The sequence below is a fragment of the Anarhichas minor genome, unplaced genomic scaffold, assembly GCF_050575085.1.
Source record: "Anarhichas minor isolate MPS153535 unplaced genomic scaffold, ASM5057508v1 ptg000136l, whole genome shotgun sequence".
Lineage (NCBI taxonomy): Eukaryota > Metazoa > Chordata > Actinopteri > Perciformes > Anarhichadidae > Anarhichas > Anarhichas minor.
Window position 1 is genome coordinate 7,724,282 of NW_027466582.1, and position 23,219 is coordinate 7,747,500.

Sequence of the window (23,219 nt, forward strand, 5' to 3'; positions counted from 1 at the left end):
AAGAACATAGAAAGCACCTCATCTAACCATTTGTTTTCGCAGACAATCAATATCCATCTCGAGAGAGAGAGCAGTATCCAATCCTTAGGTCTAGAGATGAAGCACCGTCTAGTACATAGTCAGTGTTTTCTAAATGGACAAACTCCCACCCACACTATGTGAAACGCCACAAAACTCTCTTCAAACAGAGACGGATTTCCTGCAGGCAAGTACAAGACTTCCACGAGGCTAAAGACGACCTTTCAAGCAAAAACGGGATGAGAGGTTTCTTTCAAAGGAGCAAAAATGAAATAATGGATGACTGTCAGCTTTTGACTCTCCAGGTTTGTGATCAAATCCTCGAGACTAGGAAGGGGAACAATTAGAAGTTAGCCCTTGTGAAGGCATGTTTAAAACTCTGCATTGTGACTCTCCTCAACGCATTAAAACAAATGAAGCAGCCATTAGGACTCATAGATCATTTGCCAAAGGAGGTGCAATGGAAAAGGAACAGGAATGGATTATTGCAGAGAACTCAAAACATGTCTGCTGAAACTTAATTTTTTGTTTCCAGTCAGGTTGTTTTAATGTGGCTCATTTAACATTCAATAAAGAAAGTTCAATAAAACCCCTCATGTCTCTAGAAGAGGGGTGGGACTAGAAGCAAATCCCCATTCGACCACTTAAAACAGCTATAGCTCCAGCGCCGTTCTGTCACAAACTACCTTTGACTCACTGGCTTACTTTGGTATTCTTATTAAACACATTCCGCAACAGGCTGACTACTGTGTATGATTAGCCTCAAAGACAAGGCCGCCTTAAAAACATACTGCAGACCGAAGTGCCCTTTGGTTTACACAATGAAAACGTATTTTGGAGGAGCAAATGTAGATGAAATTCTGTAGTTGAACTCTTTGCCGCTGGCTGTTTTAATGCTTATTTGCAATGCTACCTGAGTAGTTCTTGAGTTTGGCATGTGTGCTGGAACATATAGTAATCCCCGACAGGCAGGAGTATAATAAGCATGTTAACCAGATCTTTATCAGGATGTATGTCTATCTGTACAAGTAAGCCTGTTCTCACGAGAGGGGAGCCAAGACCAAACACATTTGTAACAGTGAGTTAAAGTTGGGTCAACAGGCTTGGGGCAAACCCAAATTAAAAAGGCCATTGAATTCCCATATAAGCTCACAAGCAAAACAAAAGCCATTGAAAGTCATAGGGCAATAGTTATATTTAGCAGATCTATTTTACTTTGAAGTAGAGGGTTTTCATTGTGCTTAGGATGTCATAGGGTGCTTTACGACAGGAGCCCGAGCAGCACATTGTTAGGAAGAAAGCTCATTATCTCAAGGGCAATTTAAGAGGCTTGTATTTTTGGGACTTTTTTATTGTTACTGTATTAATTACGTCAATAAATTGATAAATCAATCTAAGCTACATTTTTTAAAGCAGTGAAAATACAATCGTGTATACTTATTCAAATGCATAGGAGTACTGCAAGGAAATGACAATGTTTTACTAGACACGGTTATATTTACATACATGATGCCTGCAAGCTGCCATCAACTCAAGAAACTCATCACCAAAAGACCATTCCAACGGAAAATCATGTATTATCACGGCTGTCAACCAGTTAGTTCTAGTAGGACGATCTGACCTGCTGAACTTTTGAAAGACGCTGTCAGCGGCCAAGAAGACCGATCAAGTTCCACGCTTTCACACTTCTAATCTTTCCAGTATAGTTTTGTTGGAAAGTAAGATGGTCACAACTATCCAAACCGTCCCAAGATTGAATACACAAACATGTAAAGTGATACAGTGCGCGGAACAAGGTTCCAGCTAAAGCCGAGGTCAGTGATTTTAAATGAGTAGAGTGTGCCATGTCTTCTGGTGGGTCAGCTACTTAAAATCAATGCTACAATTAGTTTGTGACCTCCAACCACGTTGATGTTAGCAAAGAGAAGGATGCATGTATCCATATTATAAAACTGTGAAACTTAAAACGTTTTAAGTTATTGGATTGACCATAATATAGTGGAGATTGGTGTATTTGACACATGTCAAGAACAAAAGAGTTCAAAGAGCTTGTTGCTGTTTTGCATGCGTGTGTCTCAGCTCAGGGGAAACCATGAGCACATAGTCTTGCAGACATTTGCCTCCAGAGCAATAAATCTGGATAAATTGCCTGGCTGGGAGCCAGGTCTCCCACTGGTGTCAGAGGGCAGGACCGCCTCCCCCCACCTACGTGCGCACACACACACACACACACACACACACACACACACACACAGAGAGACACTCGCACTCCTGCATTTACACACCATTCACATCTTCAGTGCCAGACCAAACCAAATTAACACCTTTGTCTTTGAACAGAGTGGAAGTAACTGCAACACATTTGGTCAGCAGATCAATCAGACCCCCCATGGCCTGTAAAATCAAGACTGCTGTGGCAGCCAAACAAAAGAGAGTTGGTACAATGTACAGCATCTCCAAAGTGAAGAGCATGTGAGGCACAAACATGCAGTATACAGTTAGTCGGACTCTCTCTGGACTGAGATAATGCAGTTTACACAGAAAACAGGACACTCAAAATCTCTTATGATCAAGGGCTCTGAAACACTGTGGGAAATCAAACTTAACTTACCAATTACTTAATAAGCAAATTGTTAAATGTTAGAATGTTTCCTGATAAGAGAGGTATGTGTGGGATCTCAGAGACCTTGACGTGAACTTCAAGAAAGCCAAAACATAACTAATAATCAGCGTTTGCAGTTTTTTTTTTTTGAGTGGCACTGTTATCATCCAGTCAACAATACAGACGCAACACATCTCCTCAGCTGGAGGAGCAACAACATTGCAGAAAGCGAGCAGCAATGTAAACGATGCAGCATGGCAGTACACCGATGCTCAGACCAGCAAACTAAACACACACGAAGGGTTCATCTTTCACTGTGTAACATACCATGTTCTCACTCGATTCCTGTTCCGATCCGACCGACTCAAGCGTGTGAATACGTCGCTTGCAGCCTCCAACTAAACCGCATGTAGCGCTGGTGCGTTTGAAACTCGGGGCCTTTAATTGAGGACGCACGGCTGAGAGCTGTGTTGAAGCGCAATTTGCATGCGGCAACTAGTTGGCTACACAGTCGCTCATTCGGCAAATCAGTGTCAACTTTGACACCCTAAAAACAAACAAAAAAAAAAAAAAACTTACCAGCATCCCCATTACGTCCGTCCACAGTTGGGAAAAACTGTCGGACGCAGCAGCGCTCTCTGCCCGGGGCTCATCGGTCGGCTCATCGGTCGGCGCACCGGCCCCCTGATCACCTTCCATGATGGAAGAATGTGTTGTGTTCAGTCAGCCCAATCTGGTGCAAAGCTTGAACCCAGGCCCGCGGGCAGTGAACCTGATCGCCAGCAACACAAACGAGATGTGGGTGCCAAGGCTGCTCCTACAGAAAGTTGCCCTTGACGCACCGGCGAAATGCTCTGACATTGCTTGGCACGATCCGAAGTTTAGTGCGCGAATGGCGTCCCGACATGTTTGCGAAACTCCCGCAACAAGTCGTGCGTCGAATTCAAGTTATATATTAAACACAAAAAAAAGGAAAGTAAGGCGGTCTAGAGTTGTGTTGGACCAACAACAGGTCGTTCGTCTGAAAAGTTCCTTGCGGGGTGTTCCCTGCTCAGGATCCGTGCGCCGGGGCATAAACCAAACCACACAGCGGGGGGAGATGTCGTCCAAGTGGGCGAGAAGTTTCCGAAAAGTTAATGGAATCCCTCGACGAGTGACAGAAAACGGTGTGAACTTGCAGAGCGAGCACGCAATAAGCTTATTTCCATTTTAAAAAATCGAGTGAGAGAACGCCCGGAGCACACAGCAAATCCTCCAAACACTGCGCCTCCCCCTCTCTTCACCCGCCGATTCTCTCTCTCCCTCAATCACTCCTCCCAACAAACCATTACAGCAGAGGGAAAACACTTGTCCCGAGTCAGGAGCACAGTCTGGCCAGAAATGAACTCAAACCGCGGACGAATCATTAATATTCCAATAATACACTATTCATTTCGTGATTTATGTTTGTTATGGTAATCTAATATAATTTGACCAGTTGACAGGTTTTGTTTTAACCCTGAACATAATACTTGTGCTAAATTCCAAATGCCTGCTGCTCACTGACATTAGTGACCCAAACCTCCTCCATGATGATGTTTATGTCCTCATTGCCTTCTTTGATCGTTTTAAATGGTCACTTTTTAGTTTTGCTGAGGCAGTTTATATTCTATATTATAGTTCATTTAAGGGAGTTTTTTTTTTTTTTAACAGCTCAGAAAACTTTTTATCTCATGCTGACAGGGCTTTCCACCAATACGTCTCTCGAGCCAGCGTTGAATAGGGACTGTGAACAAAGCACATTCTCCACACAATTGTATGAAAATGAACAAAAAGCGCATGGGAAAAAATGTTTTTTAGGAAGTGATGCATAATAAATGTGGACGAAATGCTGAACAATAACAAGAAACTTTGACTGTAAGACTTTTGAAAGTAGTTAATTTGGTTTAGGATTGCCATACACACACACTCAAAACACACACACACACACACATATATCAGTTGGTATATAATGTAACAGCAATGTTCTCTATGCAGATCTCATTTGAATATATAAGATAAAAAGAAACACGTCATGTACAAGCATGAAATTGCACAGCTATCCTGTCTGATCAGCCCTTTGTTACGCTCCACCAGCAGGCTACTCTATGGTAATGAAGAAGTCCTGAGACTGTCTCTGATTCTCCCTGTTGTTGTCAGAGGCATATTCTCTCAGAGCGGCAACAGCTGCCAGATCTTGTGACAGATGCCAGAAGGATGAGAGATAGAGAGACTGAGAAGGTAAGACAAAACCGTTTAAATCACAGCTCCCTTCTCCGCGGTTTCGAGCCAATCTAAAATGCTGCTTCACCTGCTGTTCACCAAAAACAGCCCACAACCCCACATGCAATGAAAACATGCATTTAAAGAAGTAACGAAACCGAAGGAGAAAAGAACCGACCAGAAAAGAACATTGAACTCACATTCCGCTCCGTAACCATGTAAAATGTGATCAGTCACACAATAATCCCCAAAGCTACAGTTCCACCTGTGGTGCAAGGAGATATGTGATACATATGATAAGATAAGAAAATAAAAATAAGAATAAATAAAATAAGAGGGATATGCAACTAGTATATAGAAACTATAGGAAACTAACAAGAGCTAACAAGTAAAACTTTGACCTGATGATGGTACTAGATGAAAGGTCAGGTGATCAACATTTGTACGATTCATCCTCTGGGGAACATGAATATCTGTACCAAATTTTAGGGCAATCCATCCACTGCTTGTCGAGATATTTCAATAAAATGTCGACATCATTGTGGAGCTAGAGGAAGAGTCAGCTGATCACCAAAGTCAGTGGGATTCATCCTCTGGGGATCATGAATGCACAAAATGTCATAGCGATCCATCCAGTAGTTGTCGAAATTCACATGTCTAAACTAAAGTGGTTTACCCACGCACCAGAAATCAAACACATCACGCAAGTTACTCCTCTTTGTTGGCCCTGATCGTTCCCTTTTATTCAATATAACGGTTCAAAGTGTGTGTCAGTGAAGAATTACTTTAACAGGCCGTGGATGAGCGGCAGCTGCTCATCAACAGTATCCTGCTTACGGTCTAAACACACAGAACACACGCTCACACAAGAGCAGCTTTGTTGGCCAGCAAGTCTACAACCCGGGGGTCTGCACTGCTGACCTCGCATCTGTAACCTCCGGTTAACAGCAGCAGCAAGGGGTAGGACTACTAGTGTGTGTGTGTGTGTGTGCGCGTGTGTGTGTGTGTGTCCATACTGCCATTACATCATTGCACTAGTCTTCCCATGTTTCTAAAGAATGATGAGCACGTTGTGTTTTTTGAAGAACGCTGATCCTCCCCCTTCTTCAAGCTAAAAAGAGGTGTTGAAAGTCCCCCCCCCCCCCCCCCTCACACCCACACACTCCCACCACAAACACTCTTTCTGCCAAAACCCCCATTACCCAAATACAAGACAGTGTGACCCCACCTGGAGCAACTCAAACTGTACTGTTAATAAGGAGAACAGGAAGCCTGTTGACCCAGTGCACACTCATCAAACACCGCTGGTGTGTGTGTGTGTGTGGAGATGCCAGCTTTCCCCTTCTCTCTCTTCACACTGGACACCAATCAAGGTGTCATGTTGCCAGACGAGAGGAGACAAAGTCACTTGCTAATTGTTTTACCATAATGCCAATTTATTAAGCTACATGTTAGAGAGTTGTCTCCTTTGCATCGGCTCTTTCGAAAAGATGTGAACATTTGGTCAGAAATGAGCCGCAAAAGCAGATGAACACGAAGTGGATACGCCTGCAACCAATTCAGTGTCTATAACTGTGTCCTGAAAGTATAGGATGTGAGAGCTAAACTTATTTCATGGTTCTCATAATATATAGGGGATTCTTTCATGGAGGGATGATGTCATGAATATACATTTTCTGGCGTGGTTTACTTTGAACATTGTCTTAAAAAGCCTCAGGACTTGGACTACATCCTGATGGACGTCAAGTGTGAAAGTTATTTTGACAATTTCACTGCCTTTCATCTATCCTCTTTCATCTCTTCTGCTATCTATTATTAATGGTTTCATTGTCTTATCAAGCGTTCCTCTTCTCTGGTGCCGATCCTGCTTGGTTCCTGTAGGATGGGAGGAAAACAGCACCGTCATCAGGTTTGGGACAACCTCTAGAGTAGACGTGAGACAGGGAGCAGTCGTTGCTTTTATGCAAAAGCCATTTCTATGTGAGGTCATGATGTGTGGGACTTTTTGGTCAGTATAAATCAGTTAAAAACAAGCCTATTTTTACAAATCAGAGTCAGGGCTTAGCTGGGATTGCCAGCATTGGCAATGACTACATTTACAGGACTGTGTAAGGACAGGTCAGGACAAGACACAATCTCAGGGAACAGCACGTGTTTCTTGCAGGTATGGCAACAGACATGAAGCCATTAGTTGATTCTACAAAGAATCAACTAATCTTCCACTGAGTCCATTCATTACCACTCAAACACTCCCACAGGCTGAATAATGTTAAAGACTCAAAAAAAACACCCGTTGAGACGGTAGATTTCCTTTAAACGCACTTGCCCTGGATTACACTTTATCACGGTGTTTCATTTCATGACTCTGCAAGGTTATGACAAAAGCAAGCAGCGTGTCTAAACACACTCAGAGGGGCGATGTTGCACGGCAAGAGCAGAGAACGGAAAGAGAGCAGAGAGAAGATAAAGGTCGGGGAGGAGTTAGAGAGTAGAAGAAGATTACAGTGGAACCTGTCAGACTGGTCACATAAAGGTAGTTAAGTATCAAACTGATAAAGGTGATATCTTGATGTAGAGTTGAAAACAACAGTGAAACACCTTTAGGTGTTCGGACTACAAGGAGGAGGAAAGACAAAGTAGAAAGGCGCTCCTGAGACTAAGGAGGAAAAGGAGACGGAGATAGAAAAGGAATGCAGACGGTATTGAAGCAAAGCAGTGGCTGGACCTCCCCTGATAGTGAGAGTGACCCTTCCTGGAGGTCAGTGACCCTGGGCCTTCAAAATAGCCCCTGGGGGAGTCACGAACCGTGCTGCCAGGCGTGATTAACAACTTAGTGGACAGACATCAAGGGCACCACCAACGCCCTGAAGGAATGCTGTACATAACCACACAACACTAACGCATACATAGAATAGAATAGCTGCGTTTTAGAGCATGCATCCTCTACATTGTGAAGATATTGAATGATAAAAATAATATTTTGGAAATGAATGCGCTTATTCTTTATAGGCAGATTAATGAGGCTGGTGTGCATCCTGTCCTGTTCCAGTAAATTATATTCATTTTTAGATTTTTATAGTTTCATGAGAATGAAATAAAGGTGACTATAATCTCCTCACATTGAAGCAACAAGGGTGTAGTCACCTCTCTTTTCGCTCTGATCACCATTTCTCCATCTATCTCTCATCTTGGCTCACCCCGTGTTTCTACACATCGTCCTCCTTTTTTAAAATCACTTGGTGTCTGCCCCGAGCTTAATTGGATCGAATGTCTTGAACCCTTATCTCTTAGTCCTCAGTGTGCCTTCTCTGAGTGATTAATTGGGATCAAGATTTTCAAATCATTAATTCTGCTTAGTCGATGGGTCAAAGGCCCGACAGTCCCCAGGCATTGTCTTTGAACCAATCTGGATGAGAGCATTTGCTACTCTTATTTATATGTGTGTGCATATATATATATATATATATATATGTGTGTTTATGTGTATTACAATGCGCAAGAGGATGTGTATGTGTGATGAGTAGGCGGCCAGGCTAGCCCCACTGTGCTTCACGCGCCACTGAGCCTTGTGTGGGAGTTATCACACAAACCCAATTAGCATGACAACTAATTACTGTTGCCTCGGTCCCCTCCCCCAGCTGAGCAACTCATTAAATTAGATCAACACGCTGGTCTTTCCACTGAAAACAATGCTTTCAGGGAGTAATAATGAATGCCTGGCGCTTGCTGTTTGTGTGCTTGAGGTATTACTTTTCATCGGGTGGTCAACCATAACACTGGAGTCTTTTGAAAGCTGGGGGAAACTTCAACTATCAACACAGGAATGACTTCAGGGCTAGAGGGAGAGAGAGAGAGAGAAGAGAAAAGAAGAGGAAGACAATTGGGAGTGTGAGGTAAACACAGTGATATGCATGGTGAACAACAAATGGGTACAGAGAAACCTGCTGACACCACTGTAACTCAGACAAAACATTTTCACATTCTTTGTGTCCCATTTAAGTCAATTTGACTTTTAAATACTCTATTATGCACTCGCCAACTCACCGACATGAGCATGTAGAGCTTCTATAGGCATGCAGTTTACACTAAACTATATTACGCCTCCCACAGTCACAAGCCTTTCCGAGTAGGATTTACTAGTACTATACTAATCCATGCTTTTATTAATGCACTGGTAATTGCAGGTCCCTTTCATGTGCTTTGTGTAGAAAACTGCCGACGTATAAACAAAGCATATTTCCGCTAAGCCCTGGATCCCCAGATTCTCCATGCAGCGTATGCCTTCCGTGGCCATGTGGTCGGTGATTATGTTACACTATTGTGTGTGTGAACTGAGATTCCAGGGTGTTTTAATCAGGCGCGACTGAAAGGACAGATGTTGTTTTGGATGTAAGCGAGCTTCCAAAAGGCATGAGCAGCGCCGTGTGAGAGGCCAGAGTCCTTTAACTGAGTGCACGGTGTTCTTGAGCTATGGTGCATATTTGCCATCTGGGATGCGTGTTTGAAAAGAAGATGGCCGTGGAAGAAGATTAAACTGCATCTTTGATAAAATGCTGTTCACACATCGTGCTCGGAAATAATAAAACAGGGAATAAAGTGCGTGTTTGTTTGTTTTGTTGTTTGCAGACAGTGGAGATGTGTTGGTCTCACTGTGGATGGAGGTCATGAGACTTGAGCCGGCAGCTGCGTTGGTGTCAGGGTGGCAGTGCCAGGCTGAGTGCTGATGTCCAGTGTGTCATACATTCTGGGTCATCTCACTCTGTGTACTGCACGAGATGTACTGTGGCAGAGCACTTTCACAATAGAGAAAGAGCCTGCGAGTGGACAGAAAGTCCCACATAAGAAGAAGTGCTACTGTTACTTTACTACTTATGTGAAAAGTACTACAAAAATTCAGCTGTAGTAGTAAAACCGACTGGTAATCCATATCGATTTCAAAGATACATTTTCTGATTAACTTTACATAATTGCTTTTTTAATTGTCCATTTATTACAGTTTGAATTACATTTTTTATGTTGGAAAAACTGCAACAGTACCAAGTCAGATTCATTTTTTTTTAATTGTTTGACTGTATACTGTCTTTTTTGGAATTGTCAACCTTTCTTACTCATCCTTAGGTCCACAGAGTCAATGCACTTGCACTCCAGTCAAAGTAAGCCAGTGATTCCTCTTTGAATCTCAAAAAAACATTCCAGAGATATCCAAACTGTTTAGTCTGATGCGACGAGCTGTTTTCGATTGTTTTGTCATTGGTCTCTTGCTTATCAGGAGCTTTCCCATGGCCATGTTCTGCTGTTCTTTTTCCCCTTTTCAACTCCTCTCAAAGTGTTGTTCCCCCTCTCTCTGTTTTAATCAAGGGGGCAGTACAATGGGACACAGTGGTGCCCCCTGCTGTTGTCAAATATACTCACAAACCACAGCGCACAGGGCCCTCATCGCCATGCACCACGCTGGACTGTCTATTAAATCCTCTTGCACATCCTGTTATGTCAAGTCAGCCGCTCTGCCATATGTTAGCCTCTGAGCTATAAACAGTAAAAAAAACAAGCTTGGCCTCCATGTTATTAATGACCATGTGTGCTGTGAACACATAATTATCCCCTGCAGTTTGATCTCAATCTCAGTTTTATAGTAGTCGCTTCAAGTATATAGGACACAGAAACTCAGGCATGCATGCGCATTCAAGCTTGCACACTCATAATGCAGACACAGAGCAGCTTTGCATAACTTTACAGTTCCAGTGCTAACTAGACAGTAGCCAGTGGGGCTCGATAAAGATTTTATGGGTCCGACTCTGCTCTGTTTCTCTGCCTAAACACCCTCATGTAATGAGTGAGACATCACAGAAAGAAGCTGGGATAACAAACGTTCGTACATTAACGCATTTTGGCACTGTTAGTGTGTGTTTTGCAATGGTTGGTTTTGGTATAGAGACTATTGGAATCAAAAGCTAAGAGTGTGTGTGATTTGTTAGGCAGTCACCTTGACCAGTGGAAACTAGCAAACAGACAACATTCAGATCCTACAGAAGCAGAGAAAGACAGAGAGTCTCTTGTGGAGTGCGGTGTGAGAGGAATTCCAGTTCTGGAGATGCCACATTGTCCCTGGCACACGTTCATAAACAGACACGGATAAACAGCAGACACACGGCCACACACTCACTCACACAGAATAACAAACTGTATGCAAACTGCAAATCTATCTAAAAATACCGCAAACCCACATTTATAATCTTTTAATAAAAATAAATAAAATCCAAGCAGTGAGCCGTGTTTTATGAGCATTTACAGCTTCACATTCCCTGTAGATTTACATCACATTGCTGGCTGACATTTGGTTATGTATTAGATGTTCCTCGGCCAGCCCCGGGCTGCTGTGCGGTACGAGCTTCTGTAATTACTGTCAGTATGCACATGGCCATCATATATCTCACACACAATTCGCGACACATGATCTGTCACACATACTTGTCCATTTGCACATTAGAGGCAAATAAACGGCCACGTTAAAATACATGCTGACATACAAAAACCTCTTCTGACTCACAACAGTGGGTTAATATCAAAACCTCAGTGCAGAGGGATTTTCAACACAAACACAACACTGACATATTATTCCTCTGAATCCCGATTCTCGGTCTGTGCTGTTAGGACTAACACCAGACTGTCGGGATACTGGTGAGTATTGGGACAGTACCAGAGATAAATAGTTTCCCCAGACTATAATTCACTTTCAAGACCAAAAAAGAGAATCAACTTTCTGTCTGTTCCACAAACACAACCTCTTCATATGAAGATACTCAGAGTACCACGAACACACTAAGTTGCTCGCAACCTAAGAAATTGCTCTCATCACATTAAAGTTCAGCCAAACTGATTTATGCTGACGGTAAACACTCCATTGCGATCTAGATTACAATCTCTTTGTCTCAGTCTATTTCATTGGCGCAGGGCCTATCTGGCCTCTGAAATCCATTTTCAGATATCCTGCTGACAAAGACACAGACAAAGAATATAAGCAAGTGGGAAAGGGAAATCCTCCTTTTAAACAATTGGTTATTCATCTACATCTTGTCCCTTGACTACGAATGAAAAACAGAATCTTGAGTCCTTTGAGTTAACTCAAGTGTCAGCAGATGTACTTTGCATGCGTTTTAAAATGTGGTGTTAATGCCGTCGCTGTTCTCCGTCTACCTTAGACTAAATTGTTGACGTGCGCTGTGTAACTGGCTCTGTGCTCCGGATTTAACTGCGGTGTGTGGCTTGGGCAGAGCACATTATACAAGACCTCCCTACTGACATCATCAGCCAGTCTGGTCCAGAGTCTAACCCTTGACCACAGCACATTCAGCGCCCTCTTCACACTGTCTTCCCTTATTACTTTTACATCCTCTTTACTCTGTCCATTTGTTTTGCTTTCTGACACCACATTGAGGCAACTACTTTGTTTGTCAATTGTAGTGATCAGTGCCTCATCTAAAGAGATCAGTTGACATTTGGGTCACTTTTAGATTTCATTTTTCATGTTGACTGACAATATCTTCCATGAAAACCAGCTTAATGCATATATTAGATTCATATTAAAAGCTGAAGTAATGAAAGTCTGTCGACAGCACAGATGACCAACATGACACTCTGCCAGCGTCCCATACCAACAAACTCGCTCTCTGGCTGCTCCGTGTGTGTGTGTGTGTGTGTGTGTATACGCAGCACTGTCTGTCTGTCTGTCATGAAAGTCAACCACACAACACACAAACATAGTGCAAGCTCAGCTCAACTACTGTAGCCCTCTACTTCCACAGGAATTTCCCCCCATTTCAGCCCAGAGGATCCTGCTTACACTGGCAAAATATGAACCCAATGGCGGGGTCGAGCCACGAAAAAACACCAAACAAAACATGTATATTTTCCTAATTACTTAAACAGGTTCACATGGCAACGTAACAAAGTTCTGGTTAAACTTGTGGAATGAGCTCTCCAAGAAATAAAATTGATGCTCATGTAAAGAGAAGGGGGAAGAGATATTTCTGTGAGGGGAAATCTTTAACTATTGTAATCTGCTAAGGTCAAAAGTCTTTGGGTCTTTAGCTTGAAAACAATCAAACAATACTTAAAAGTGATTATACGACATGCTCCTGATGTATTATTAGAGCTAAAGTTAGAACGAGGGATGGGTATCATTTCAAATGCTAGTGCTGATGGGACAACTAACTTTTAGTAATGTACTCACACAAAATCGTTTCTCTAAAGAAGCCGATTGCTACAGACAAGCAGCTGCAAAACAATTAAATAAAGTCTGAAATTGGCAACATTTTGATATAAATCAGGAACTTTCGGATCAATCCATTAGTAGACATTACAAATCAGACTAGACACTTGATGCCAGCAAGTTCTTGACCGTTTGATACTCGGTTGTAAAGGACATATTTCCGGTGCCAAAAAAAGTGCTGCGGTTTAACCTTTCTATAAAACTTTACAATTAATGATTTGAAAACACAGTAGCCTAGTCACGTACATTTAAGCCATGTGAGGGATGACTCACAAGTTTCCGTGCTGTAATTGGCTGATTCATAACTTTTGAGGTGGTAAAAGGGCTTAGAGGTTACCATGGCGATGCCCCGATGCTTGGCAGAAGCTGTGTGACGAGGGCTGCTCCGGCCTGACGAGACCTCATTACGGGCTGGTGGGGAGTCCTGTCTGAGATTTCTGGTCCAGATGGTCATTTAGAACCAATTAACACACCTTTCTGACTCATTCTCTGACTCAATTCTCTCTGTCGCTCTGTTATCCGTGTATCCCCACAGATCTATCGGTGTGTAACCTGCGCCAACACAACAACACACACGACAACAAACAGACATCCAGGCTGATGGGAAAAAAACAAACGGAGCAGTCGGCGGTCATTAGCTTTGTGTGTTTAATGATTGTCCTTCCAGTCTAGGTTAGAGGCCGGCCAATGCACCAGTAATGAGTCTGCTCCGCTGCCCCTTCGCCCTTCTGGAAGAGTGGAGCTTCTCCGGAGCCAAGACGACTCAGCGGGACCAGAAGCAGCATAGAGGTTAATGGGCCCACTGAGATTAAATTCAGGGTGAATAAAATTGCCTGAGGTAAATAGTAGATGCCGTGTTCAGACTCAATGTGTCTTCATGTGGGGGAAAAACGTCACTTCAGTTGTCTTGAATGCATTTTAATAGAATTTATATTTCGTTAATAATGGGTGTTGTAAAAATTGGGGACAAAATCTACAATCTACAATAATATCGACCTTGAAGAGGCCTCCAATTTAAGAAGCTGCAACCATCAAATGTTGTGTACCCAATACATAACTTGTACAATTATATATGCTTCCGATAAGTTCAATGAGTCTTAGAAACTGTTTGGGGACAACGTGAGACCTTGTTGTATCGATCAGACAGGCCACAAAACATGCAAAAAAAAAACACAGAAAGAGAAAATGATCGGGCAGGGAAGGGATGGTCAGATGGATGACTACAAGCTAGGGGGTCCTGGAGGACAGACATGTACACACACTCACAGGAGGCCTGTGTTGGTACAGGAGTGTACTGCTGCAGGGCTTGGTGCTGAGCCCATCCTGGCTGAAAAGACATCCACATCCTGTGGCGCATAGCTGGCATTTAGCCCAGACCAATGCAGTATTTACCTCCCCTCTCTCTGCACTCTCTCGACATACAACAGCAGCGTGAATGCAGGTATGGATCTACTCTAGCTGGCATTCGCTCGCACCGCTTTCCACTCCTCTTCAGTGATGCATGAAAAGAACAATAATCAGGACCTGCCACACTTCCAAGACAATGCTTTACTTAATTTGTACATTTGGTCAATAACATAATTGGCAGTAGAGACAGTCAGTCAGGAAACATACGGCTAGAACAAGATGGGCGGTGTCTTGGAGGACACAAGGACACCAGTTTCAATTACTCTCTCTCTCTCCTCTTTTGCCTGTATTCTTTCCGTCTCTCCCTTGTCAAAGCCTGAAATATATTGAGGGACAGATGCAAGATCATCTGGTCATGATGATCTCAGAGCAGAAAAGAATACAAGCACATGTGGCTTGTAGAGCACATACCTGGTATCTGAGCATAACATTGTATAGCCCCCTCTATATAATATCTGAAGGGGAATTAAAAAAAACTGAATTCTGAGCTGGGCAGGGGTATTTCCAAGGGTGTGTGTGTGTGTGTGCATGCATGTGTGTGTGTGTAATCTCACTTCTCTGGCTCTGATCCCAGAGTCTGCTGTGTGTGGGGAGCTAGGGATGTGGAGCTAAGTAAACGTAGGATGAAGGATTGGTGTAACCATAACAACCGAAGCACCAACAGCTTGAATATAGGCCCACACAATACATTTGAGTTAATAATCTATATGCATGTACAATAAGCAAGTTTGTAGGCAGTGTGGTGCTGTTTCAACGAAATACATCATTGAAAGCCATCAACATAGCCACATGTAATGGTATAGAAACAAATCTACACTATACAGATGCACCTGGTGATACAACAGATGTAGACAAGCTACTATGAAAGATGATTTAAGCATACAGATATAACCAGGCTGCTTTTTTTAAACCTCTGATCTTCAGACAACCGCCCTGCAGGTACACACACACACACACACACACACACACGCACACACGCACACAAACACTTGTCATATGATCTACTTTGATACTTTGCCTGACATGAATATATATCAATGCTGGGTGATGTGTGAAGCAGGCAAAAGGCTTTACTCACCGTACACCGAAGCTCAACGAGATCTACAGGGATAAAGCCGGGGAGAGCGGAGGCACTGCCATGCATCTGAAATTTCACTGTAGAATAAAGTCAGCCCAGCTCAGACACTGTCTAGTTCCAGGGTTTTAGCTCAGTCATAACCTCAACCAGACTTCTGATTCAGTCTGTTTATGCACACAAATGACTGGCATCGGAAAGCAGCACATGTGGTGGGAACATGTTTACAGCTGTGGCCTGGGTTTTTAGGTATGATGTAATGGCAGAATGAAAGGTGGGTAAACTACGGCCATTGTCAGTGAATACAACAAAAAAAAAAAAAAAGGAAGAAAGTTTAATAACGGCACATTTTATTGACCTGTGACATAATATAACTAAAAGATAGAAAGATGAAGGAGAACTCTGATTGAGAGACGAGTAGAGAAGACAAAGGGTGCCACAAGAGGATGCTTCATGGAGCCAGGGGGCATGACAGGGCACGACAGGACAGGGATTTACTGTCCACAGCTGGAACAACAGCTCCCCCTGGGGCAAAGCAGCAATAATACATAAGACCTCACTAGATCTGACTCTCAAAATGTGCCACAGGGTACAAAACATGTTTTCCCAAAGAGAGAAATCAACCCCTGCTAAGAAGTTTTTCTTTAAACATGCTAACAAGTAACTGGTTTGACAAAGGCTCTTGGACTGGACGACTGAGAGGTATTTTCATGATAAATTGGAACTTTATTTAAATGAAATTGATTTGGTGTAAAGGACTATACCCTTCCATGCTAATAAGCTACCAGAAACCTGCACATTAATCCCCCCCCCCCACTTCCTTCTTTTCACCCACACTCAGAACACAACCTTTACTTTTACAGCAGCCATTAAACACCCACCTTTCAGTGAGACGTTAATGCAAAGCGAATTCAGAGAAGAAAAAATAATCCACCCCATGATTTATTACTGGCTCTTGATCCCTTACACCTCATAAGAGTTCACGACTTAAACACACATGAATATGTTCATGTACACATGAGCACACATGCCTGTGCCTAGAACACACGTACGGTAGGCACATTCCTAATCTGTATCCATGGATGTGGTCGGTGCTCCGATGATTATTTACCCATCCATGGCTGGTAGCACAGCTCTCCTAGCAAGAGGCAACCATTCATTTATGGATCGACTGTTGCTTAAATCAGAGGCAAGGGCTGGACAGCCCCTCTGCCAACCTGGACACAGGCTGCCATTCTGAGGGAAAAGGGATGAGCGAGATCGAATTGGTTTTAATATCAGCGAAAATATATTGTGGCCAACAACAGCCCATAACATGAGTAGCTGCTTATGTTGTCCACAGGTCACATGTGCCAGAGGTCAAAAGCCTCAAACCAAGGCTGATGAGCATAACCACTAGCCTTACTTACAGGAAATCCTGTAACTACACCCCATTCAAATTACAGCATACACAACTGACCATTTCAGCTTGTTTCATAACAGGAGGGTACACTCACTGAATGAATGAATGTATATATACATATATATATATATATATATATACATACATACAGTATAATAAATCTGCATTGCTAGCTTTTATTGGCACATTGGTACACTTTACACCCCTTAAGCACCGCCTACTTTAAGCACGAGACACGGACCCACACGTCAAAAACATTGCTCATGTCAACGTTAATTTAAACCATAATCATCCTCGAAATATTCCCAGCCCTTTTTCCCCATTATATTAGACTATTTATGGTGTGTGTGGGGGCCGTGCATGTCAGAGATCGTTGTCATGCTGCGTGCTGGTGATTTGTGATGCCTGTGAAAAATCAGGGTTTGTGGGGGTCAGGGCAGCTTTCCTACAGACACCGAGTGTGAGAAAGTCCTGACGGCGAGCGCTGGCTGCAGCTGATACGAGTCCTCTGGGACCTCCCCTCTGCTGAGGTCATCCCCTCGCACTCCCAACACTCGTACATCAGTGCTGACATCACCACGGATCCTCGCCAAGCTGTTGCCATCGGCAACACAAACAGGAAAAAAACGTGTGTGTGTGTGTGTGTGGGCGTGTGTGTGGGCGCGTGGTGTTAAGAGAGATCATCAAAGTTTATTGGTGTTTTATTGTGTATAGAGTAACATGATATACAACATCATTCAAGAAGGTTATCGTCCATTAAACATACATGTTTTACGTTGAAATATTAGCTCTGTAGCACAAAGCTGCCTGTGTTCCGTATTTAATACAGAACTCTATAAAAGTTCAATTTTGATGAAAAAAAATGGAATGTGGGCTGACAGTAGAGCACGAGATTAACCGACAGAGTGCTAATCACTGGGTTTGATGTGCGCCTGCATGTAGGTACTGTACGAACGAGTGTGTGTGTGCCTGCAGCCTTTCCTGTCCCCCTGCTGTGCCAGTCAATGCTTGGTGTAGTGGGAAGCGGGGCGGCAGTGCCAGCAGTAATCAGAGCTCTTTGTATCCACACACACAGTCGGGCTATAATCAGGGAATGTTCTTTCTTCACCAATAATAGCTGTAATCCTCTCATCTCAATATGATGTGTAACCTGTGACATGCTCAACACTTGGATTTTTTTTTTGGAGATTCATACAATATCTGGCCTCTGACTCGTTTCAAAATAGATTTAATGAGCTTTTAAAGCCAGCTTTTGTAGTAGCAGCAGAACCACGGAGATGACACAGTAGTGTGAGCTTGTCACGAAAGGAGAAGAAAAGGTGAGCATGTAGAGTGGTAGTGATAATCTTCACTATTTACAAAGAATCAGGCATGCAAGGCACTTGCATACACTGCACCTGTATGTGTATATATTCAGCCTAAAACAAAAGCTTCGATAACTAATTTTGTTAGTTTTAAATTTCAGTTTAAAATAACACCTTGCATTGATTTTTACACTTCACAATTTGCATATCGTGTTAGGAATAGCAGGAAGGGAAATGGCTAAATATAGAGAGACGCGTGACTTCTGTAGACATGATGACAGTGATATCATGTTGAAAACTTCTCAGACTTTGTGCAGAGTTTCAAACCTGTCAAAAGGAATCTGGCTGTAGACTGAATAGGTTTTGAGCAAACTACAGATCCTTTGCAATGACAACAATATTCTTGGCGCCACTGGCACGCACACGCAATCCACATATAGCACTGCGGAAGCACCTTTATTCACTCTCGGGAAATACCTAATCCAAGAGGACATTTTTAAACTCATAATGTGCCTGCCTGCAGCAGCAGCACATAAAAACCTACTGCCATGGTTTGTTTTGTTTTTGCCCTACTTGACTCGATTCTAAGAGTGACATTGTGATCAAATTTGCATGCAGCCTAGTTAAGGAGCAGATTATTTGCCTCCGACTCACAGTTTGAGTGAAGCTAGGTGTTTGTGTCCATGAGTCTGTCATGACATGAAATGTCTTGGATCCTACATGTGAAGCTGGACGGCGTACACAAATATGTCTCAGCTATGTTGAACAGGGCAATGCCTCTCTGCAATTGGAACCAACTGTAGCATTCAGGTAACTTGACCCACCAGATGGTTTGTTACACACAGAACCATCTGAGAAGCTATCAGTACTTGGCAGGTGATTGGACGAACCAGCTGTCGTTCAAACTCTTGCCAAAGCCAGTCAAGAGGGGAGTGACAAAGCCTTCAGTGCTGTTCTGAACAGTCGCCTCTCTGTGTTGTCTCGCAGACACCTAAGCCACGCCCCTCACAGGAGGCTGATTAGTCTGTGCTCTGGCTTGCCGGACACAAACGCATCAGTAGAAGTCTGACAAAATGGATTTTTGCGTGATCTCGTGACATCGCGAGTACATCGCTGCCGTGCAAAGTAAGCAATTAGGATCCATGCGGAAGATATCTCATTAAGCTGTTCATTTTGCAACCAAGCGAGTATAATGACGCACACGAAACCTAACAACAAAGACACCCTTTTAAAGTATTTTTACACACCCAAAAGCTAATTATATGTTTGAGGTTTTGGTTCTACATGTATGATGAAACTGCCCCCGCCTCTCAAGTGCTGCAATCTGTCTTGCAGGGTGTGAACTGACTTTGACAAATCTCTGATTCAAAGCACTGGAGATGTGTGTGTGCGTGTGTGTGTGTGTGTGTGTGTGTGAGGCAGGGTGCATGTGTGCTGAGATAAGAGCAGAAACATAAAAAGCATAGGTCGGGGATCAAAAACGAGAGACAGACCAGCTTAAGGTAATACTCTGAAGTCTGTCCTAAAATAAAAGAGGCTGGATGAATAAGAGAGGGGAGGAGAGAGAGAGAGAGAGAGAGAGAGAGGAGGATCAGCAAAATCCTATCTGGACTCCTCGCATAATGTAATCAGTCCAGCTCACAAAGCTGAGAGAACCTCTGTTCTCCTCAAACATATGCAGACCTTACAGAGTAAGTACCCCAGATGGCTGCTATAGAATGCCCTGACTCATCAATATGTCTGACTGTCAGTGAAATCCATTGATATGCTAAAGATATTTTTCTAGTTTGCTCATTTTCACTTTACTTCAAGTTAGTATGTATGTTGCAATATATGATTTACATGTTACGAAGTGAACAAACTTTTAGTTGTAAGGGTCTTTAGGTTTGCTCAATGCTTCCCACATTCATGTACATTCATTCATACATTTCATTTGTCCCACTGCGGTGGTTTGTTTGTCATCAGCCATGGTCTTTGTCTGGCTCCACGTCCGTCTGATTCTCTTATTTTTACATTGCAGTACACACTGTGTGGACATCATGCTGAGTGAATGCAATCACCCTGACCAAAACAAACTACAGCTTTGTTACTCAGTTGAACGCATGCCACTCTTCTTTACTCTGGTTTGTTGGCTAGCACACACATACAGTACAGTACAGTACAACGCTTCTTGTGCCAAAGGACACTACCTCATTGGCCGTGGTACTCAATCTGCCCAGTGACATACTGATGTAATGGAAGACATACTAACTTGGCTGTCATCAGACCAGTATGACCACATCACTATTATGTGACTGATAAACTGATTATGTACAAGACACTTACAGGAGAAGTAAATTAAGAGTATTAACACTGATGAGGCTTACTCACACTGTAAATCTATTCAGCTGAGACCTCATGCCACCTGCATTGTAACATCATCGCTGCTCACCTATAAATCACACAATGATGCAGGCTTAGCTTGTAACAGCCAGAAATAAACTGAAAAGCTGCGTTACAGACAGAAACCGACCAGCTGCACTGACAGAGGCTGATTTTACACATGCACATATGGCAGAAACTGCGCAGTCAAACAATCCCTTGGAGGCTGAGGACGAAATGAAGGCTAGTGTTTTATCACAGTCCCAATAATCGCCACCCCAAAAACTACCCCTCTGCAGATTTACGTGCGCTGCGCGGGAACCGCAGAAGCAAATGTGAGCGAGACTTTCACCCCTTTAAATAAGCGTATGTCCAATGCCGACTCGCCTATTGCTCAACGCTAATGATGTCAACGCACACCTGTTGCCACGGCATTTAGCCCTGCCCTGGCATGAATAAACAGGCACAGGAGTGGCCACCCAAGCCTGGCAGAGCACTGCAACAGCAGCTGGCATGTACAGTTTCATCTGGTGGAGAAAATGAAAAAGCATAGAGAAGTAAATGCCAAGGGGTTCTCTTTAAAGCAACTTTAGGGAGTCTCATTAGAGTCCGGCTATGGACAGACACTCACTGATGAGCGGAAAGGTAGAGAGTAAAGAGACTGACAGATAACAGGACTTGCTCTGACAGCTAAAGCTAAAAATTCCCATTGAAAACTTGACATGTCCAAAGCCCTCCATGTGTGCACCAGCACTCTCCTCTTTGAGCTGAATACCACAGCAGCATACGAGTCCGCCCAATGGGCTTAATGCTGGCTTCACTGTCACTGACATCTGTAGGAGTCTGTGTAAGTTCCAGATTCTGTGCAACGACATGCATTTGTATGTGTGTGCATTTATGTCCCTGGGTGTATTTGTGTGTTATGTGCACATATGTGAACTTAATAGTGTCTTTGTGTGTGTCTGGGAGTTCTTCCCATTTCTGTTTCCTCTCACACATTGGGCATTCACAATGACATTGTGAGGTTCCTTCTTCCTGCATTGGGGGAAGTCCAACAAGGGAACTCTGGCCTGAGCGAACTTCCCTTCCTACCATTTCTATCCCTCTCTCTTCTCTCTTTTCCCCCATCCTCCTTCCTCCCCTCCATCCGCTCCCTTGTTCCTTGTCAGCTGGTGGGGAGATCCAGATGTGCAGGGGGACTTGGACAGGAAAAGAAGAGGGGGATAAAGAGAGGGAAAGATAGAAATCCACATCCCCTGGTGACAGACTTCATTGTCCAAGACCTATTGGACAAGCCTTTAGACACATACACACAAACAATTATGCCCACCAAACAAAAGAGTCCCTCTAGACGACAGGGCCAGATTGTATGCGTCTCTATGTGTGTGTGTGTGTGTGCATCTGGCGATAAAGCAAATCAATGAACAACATCTTGCAGGAGATTTGGTGTTGATATTTAGTTGGCTTATTTACTCGGGGTCTTGGCCAGGCGTGAGGCCATTGTTCTCGTTCAGCAAGCAGGAGAGGAGGAAATCAATAAGGACCTGAGAGAGTGATGACAAACGGCGATGCAGCAGTATGCCAGCGTCTCTCTTTCTCCACCTTTCTTGTTTTCCTCTCCCTCTGTCTCGGCTAAATTCTCCACATTTACATTGGTGGGTAGGAACACGGTGAGCAAAGGAGTCCATTTGATTGACACGCATCAGCGCACCAAGATGGGAGAGGACAGACGAATAATGGCAGAAAATTACTTTAGATATTTTACACAATGGCAAACACATGTAAGCACACCCACACAGCATGAGTATTAAGTTAATAGAGTGAGTCAGCAAAAAGAGAGCTAGTCAGTCAGAAAGAAAGGGAGAGCTGGAAAGGCTCTCGCCACTGGAGCATTTCTCTTGCCGACTCACTCTGTACAAAAGTGTCTCTACTTTCTCTTCACAGCATGCCAACTATCTCGTTGAAGAAATCTGATACTGCACATTTCACCTCAACATTTATCAAACTCTGACACAAAATCTCTGACAGAGCAAACAAATGAATGAGACAATTTTTTTTCCTCTCATGACAAAAGCCCAAAATGATAATGTCAGTACTCACCGCGAGGCAGCTCAAGTATTTCCCAGTCGATCTTTCCTGCGAGGCTAACACAGACTAACTCTTTGAGAATGGGAGCAACACGTAGTGTACAGTGGAGAACAATGCATGTCTGCCGGAGCGCAGCAAAGCGTAAGCAGTGGAGACACACAGAGAGGTCCAGTCATCAGGCTGCTGCTCACATGGGACAGGGAGAGGAGGGAGAGGGAGGGTTCGCTGTAGGATAGTCAACAGTAACTGGGAATTGGCAGGGGGAGGGATCTCATCCTTCGCTCCACATGTCTTGCTCTTTTCTCCCCCTTCTCTCCAAAAATGTTTCAGCAAGTCTCGCATTTCTTGCCTGTTTTGAAATAGACTTGGTCTGGCCTTCCTCTCTCCCCCCCCCCCCCTCCCCTTTCGTCTCTTTTGTCTCCCACACATACTAACACACCCACGTAGCGTTT

At 43.5% G+C, this 23,219-nt stretch overlaps 1 protein-coding gene across 8 annotated transcripts in view; it reads right to left on the reverse strand.

The window, feature by feature from the left end:
* Positions 1-23,219, reverse strand: part of sash1a (SAM and SH3 domain containing 1a) — a 143,126-nt gene that overhangs the window by 40,520 nt on the left and 79,387 nt on the right. For 2 of the 8 annotated variants that reach the window (XM_076084746.1, XM_076084745.1), the window contains exon 1: positions 3,200-3,888. The exons of the other annotated variants lie outside the window; for them this stretch is intronic. In XM_076084746.1, the coding sequence (XP_075940861.1) occupies positions 3,200-3,319 (120 nt within the window). In that variant the 5' untranslated portion in view covers positions 3,320-3,888. Of the gene's footprint in view, positions 1-3,199; positions 3,889-23,219 lie in introns of those variants that run through there. 8 annotated transcript variants of the gene reach the window in all.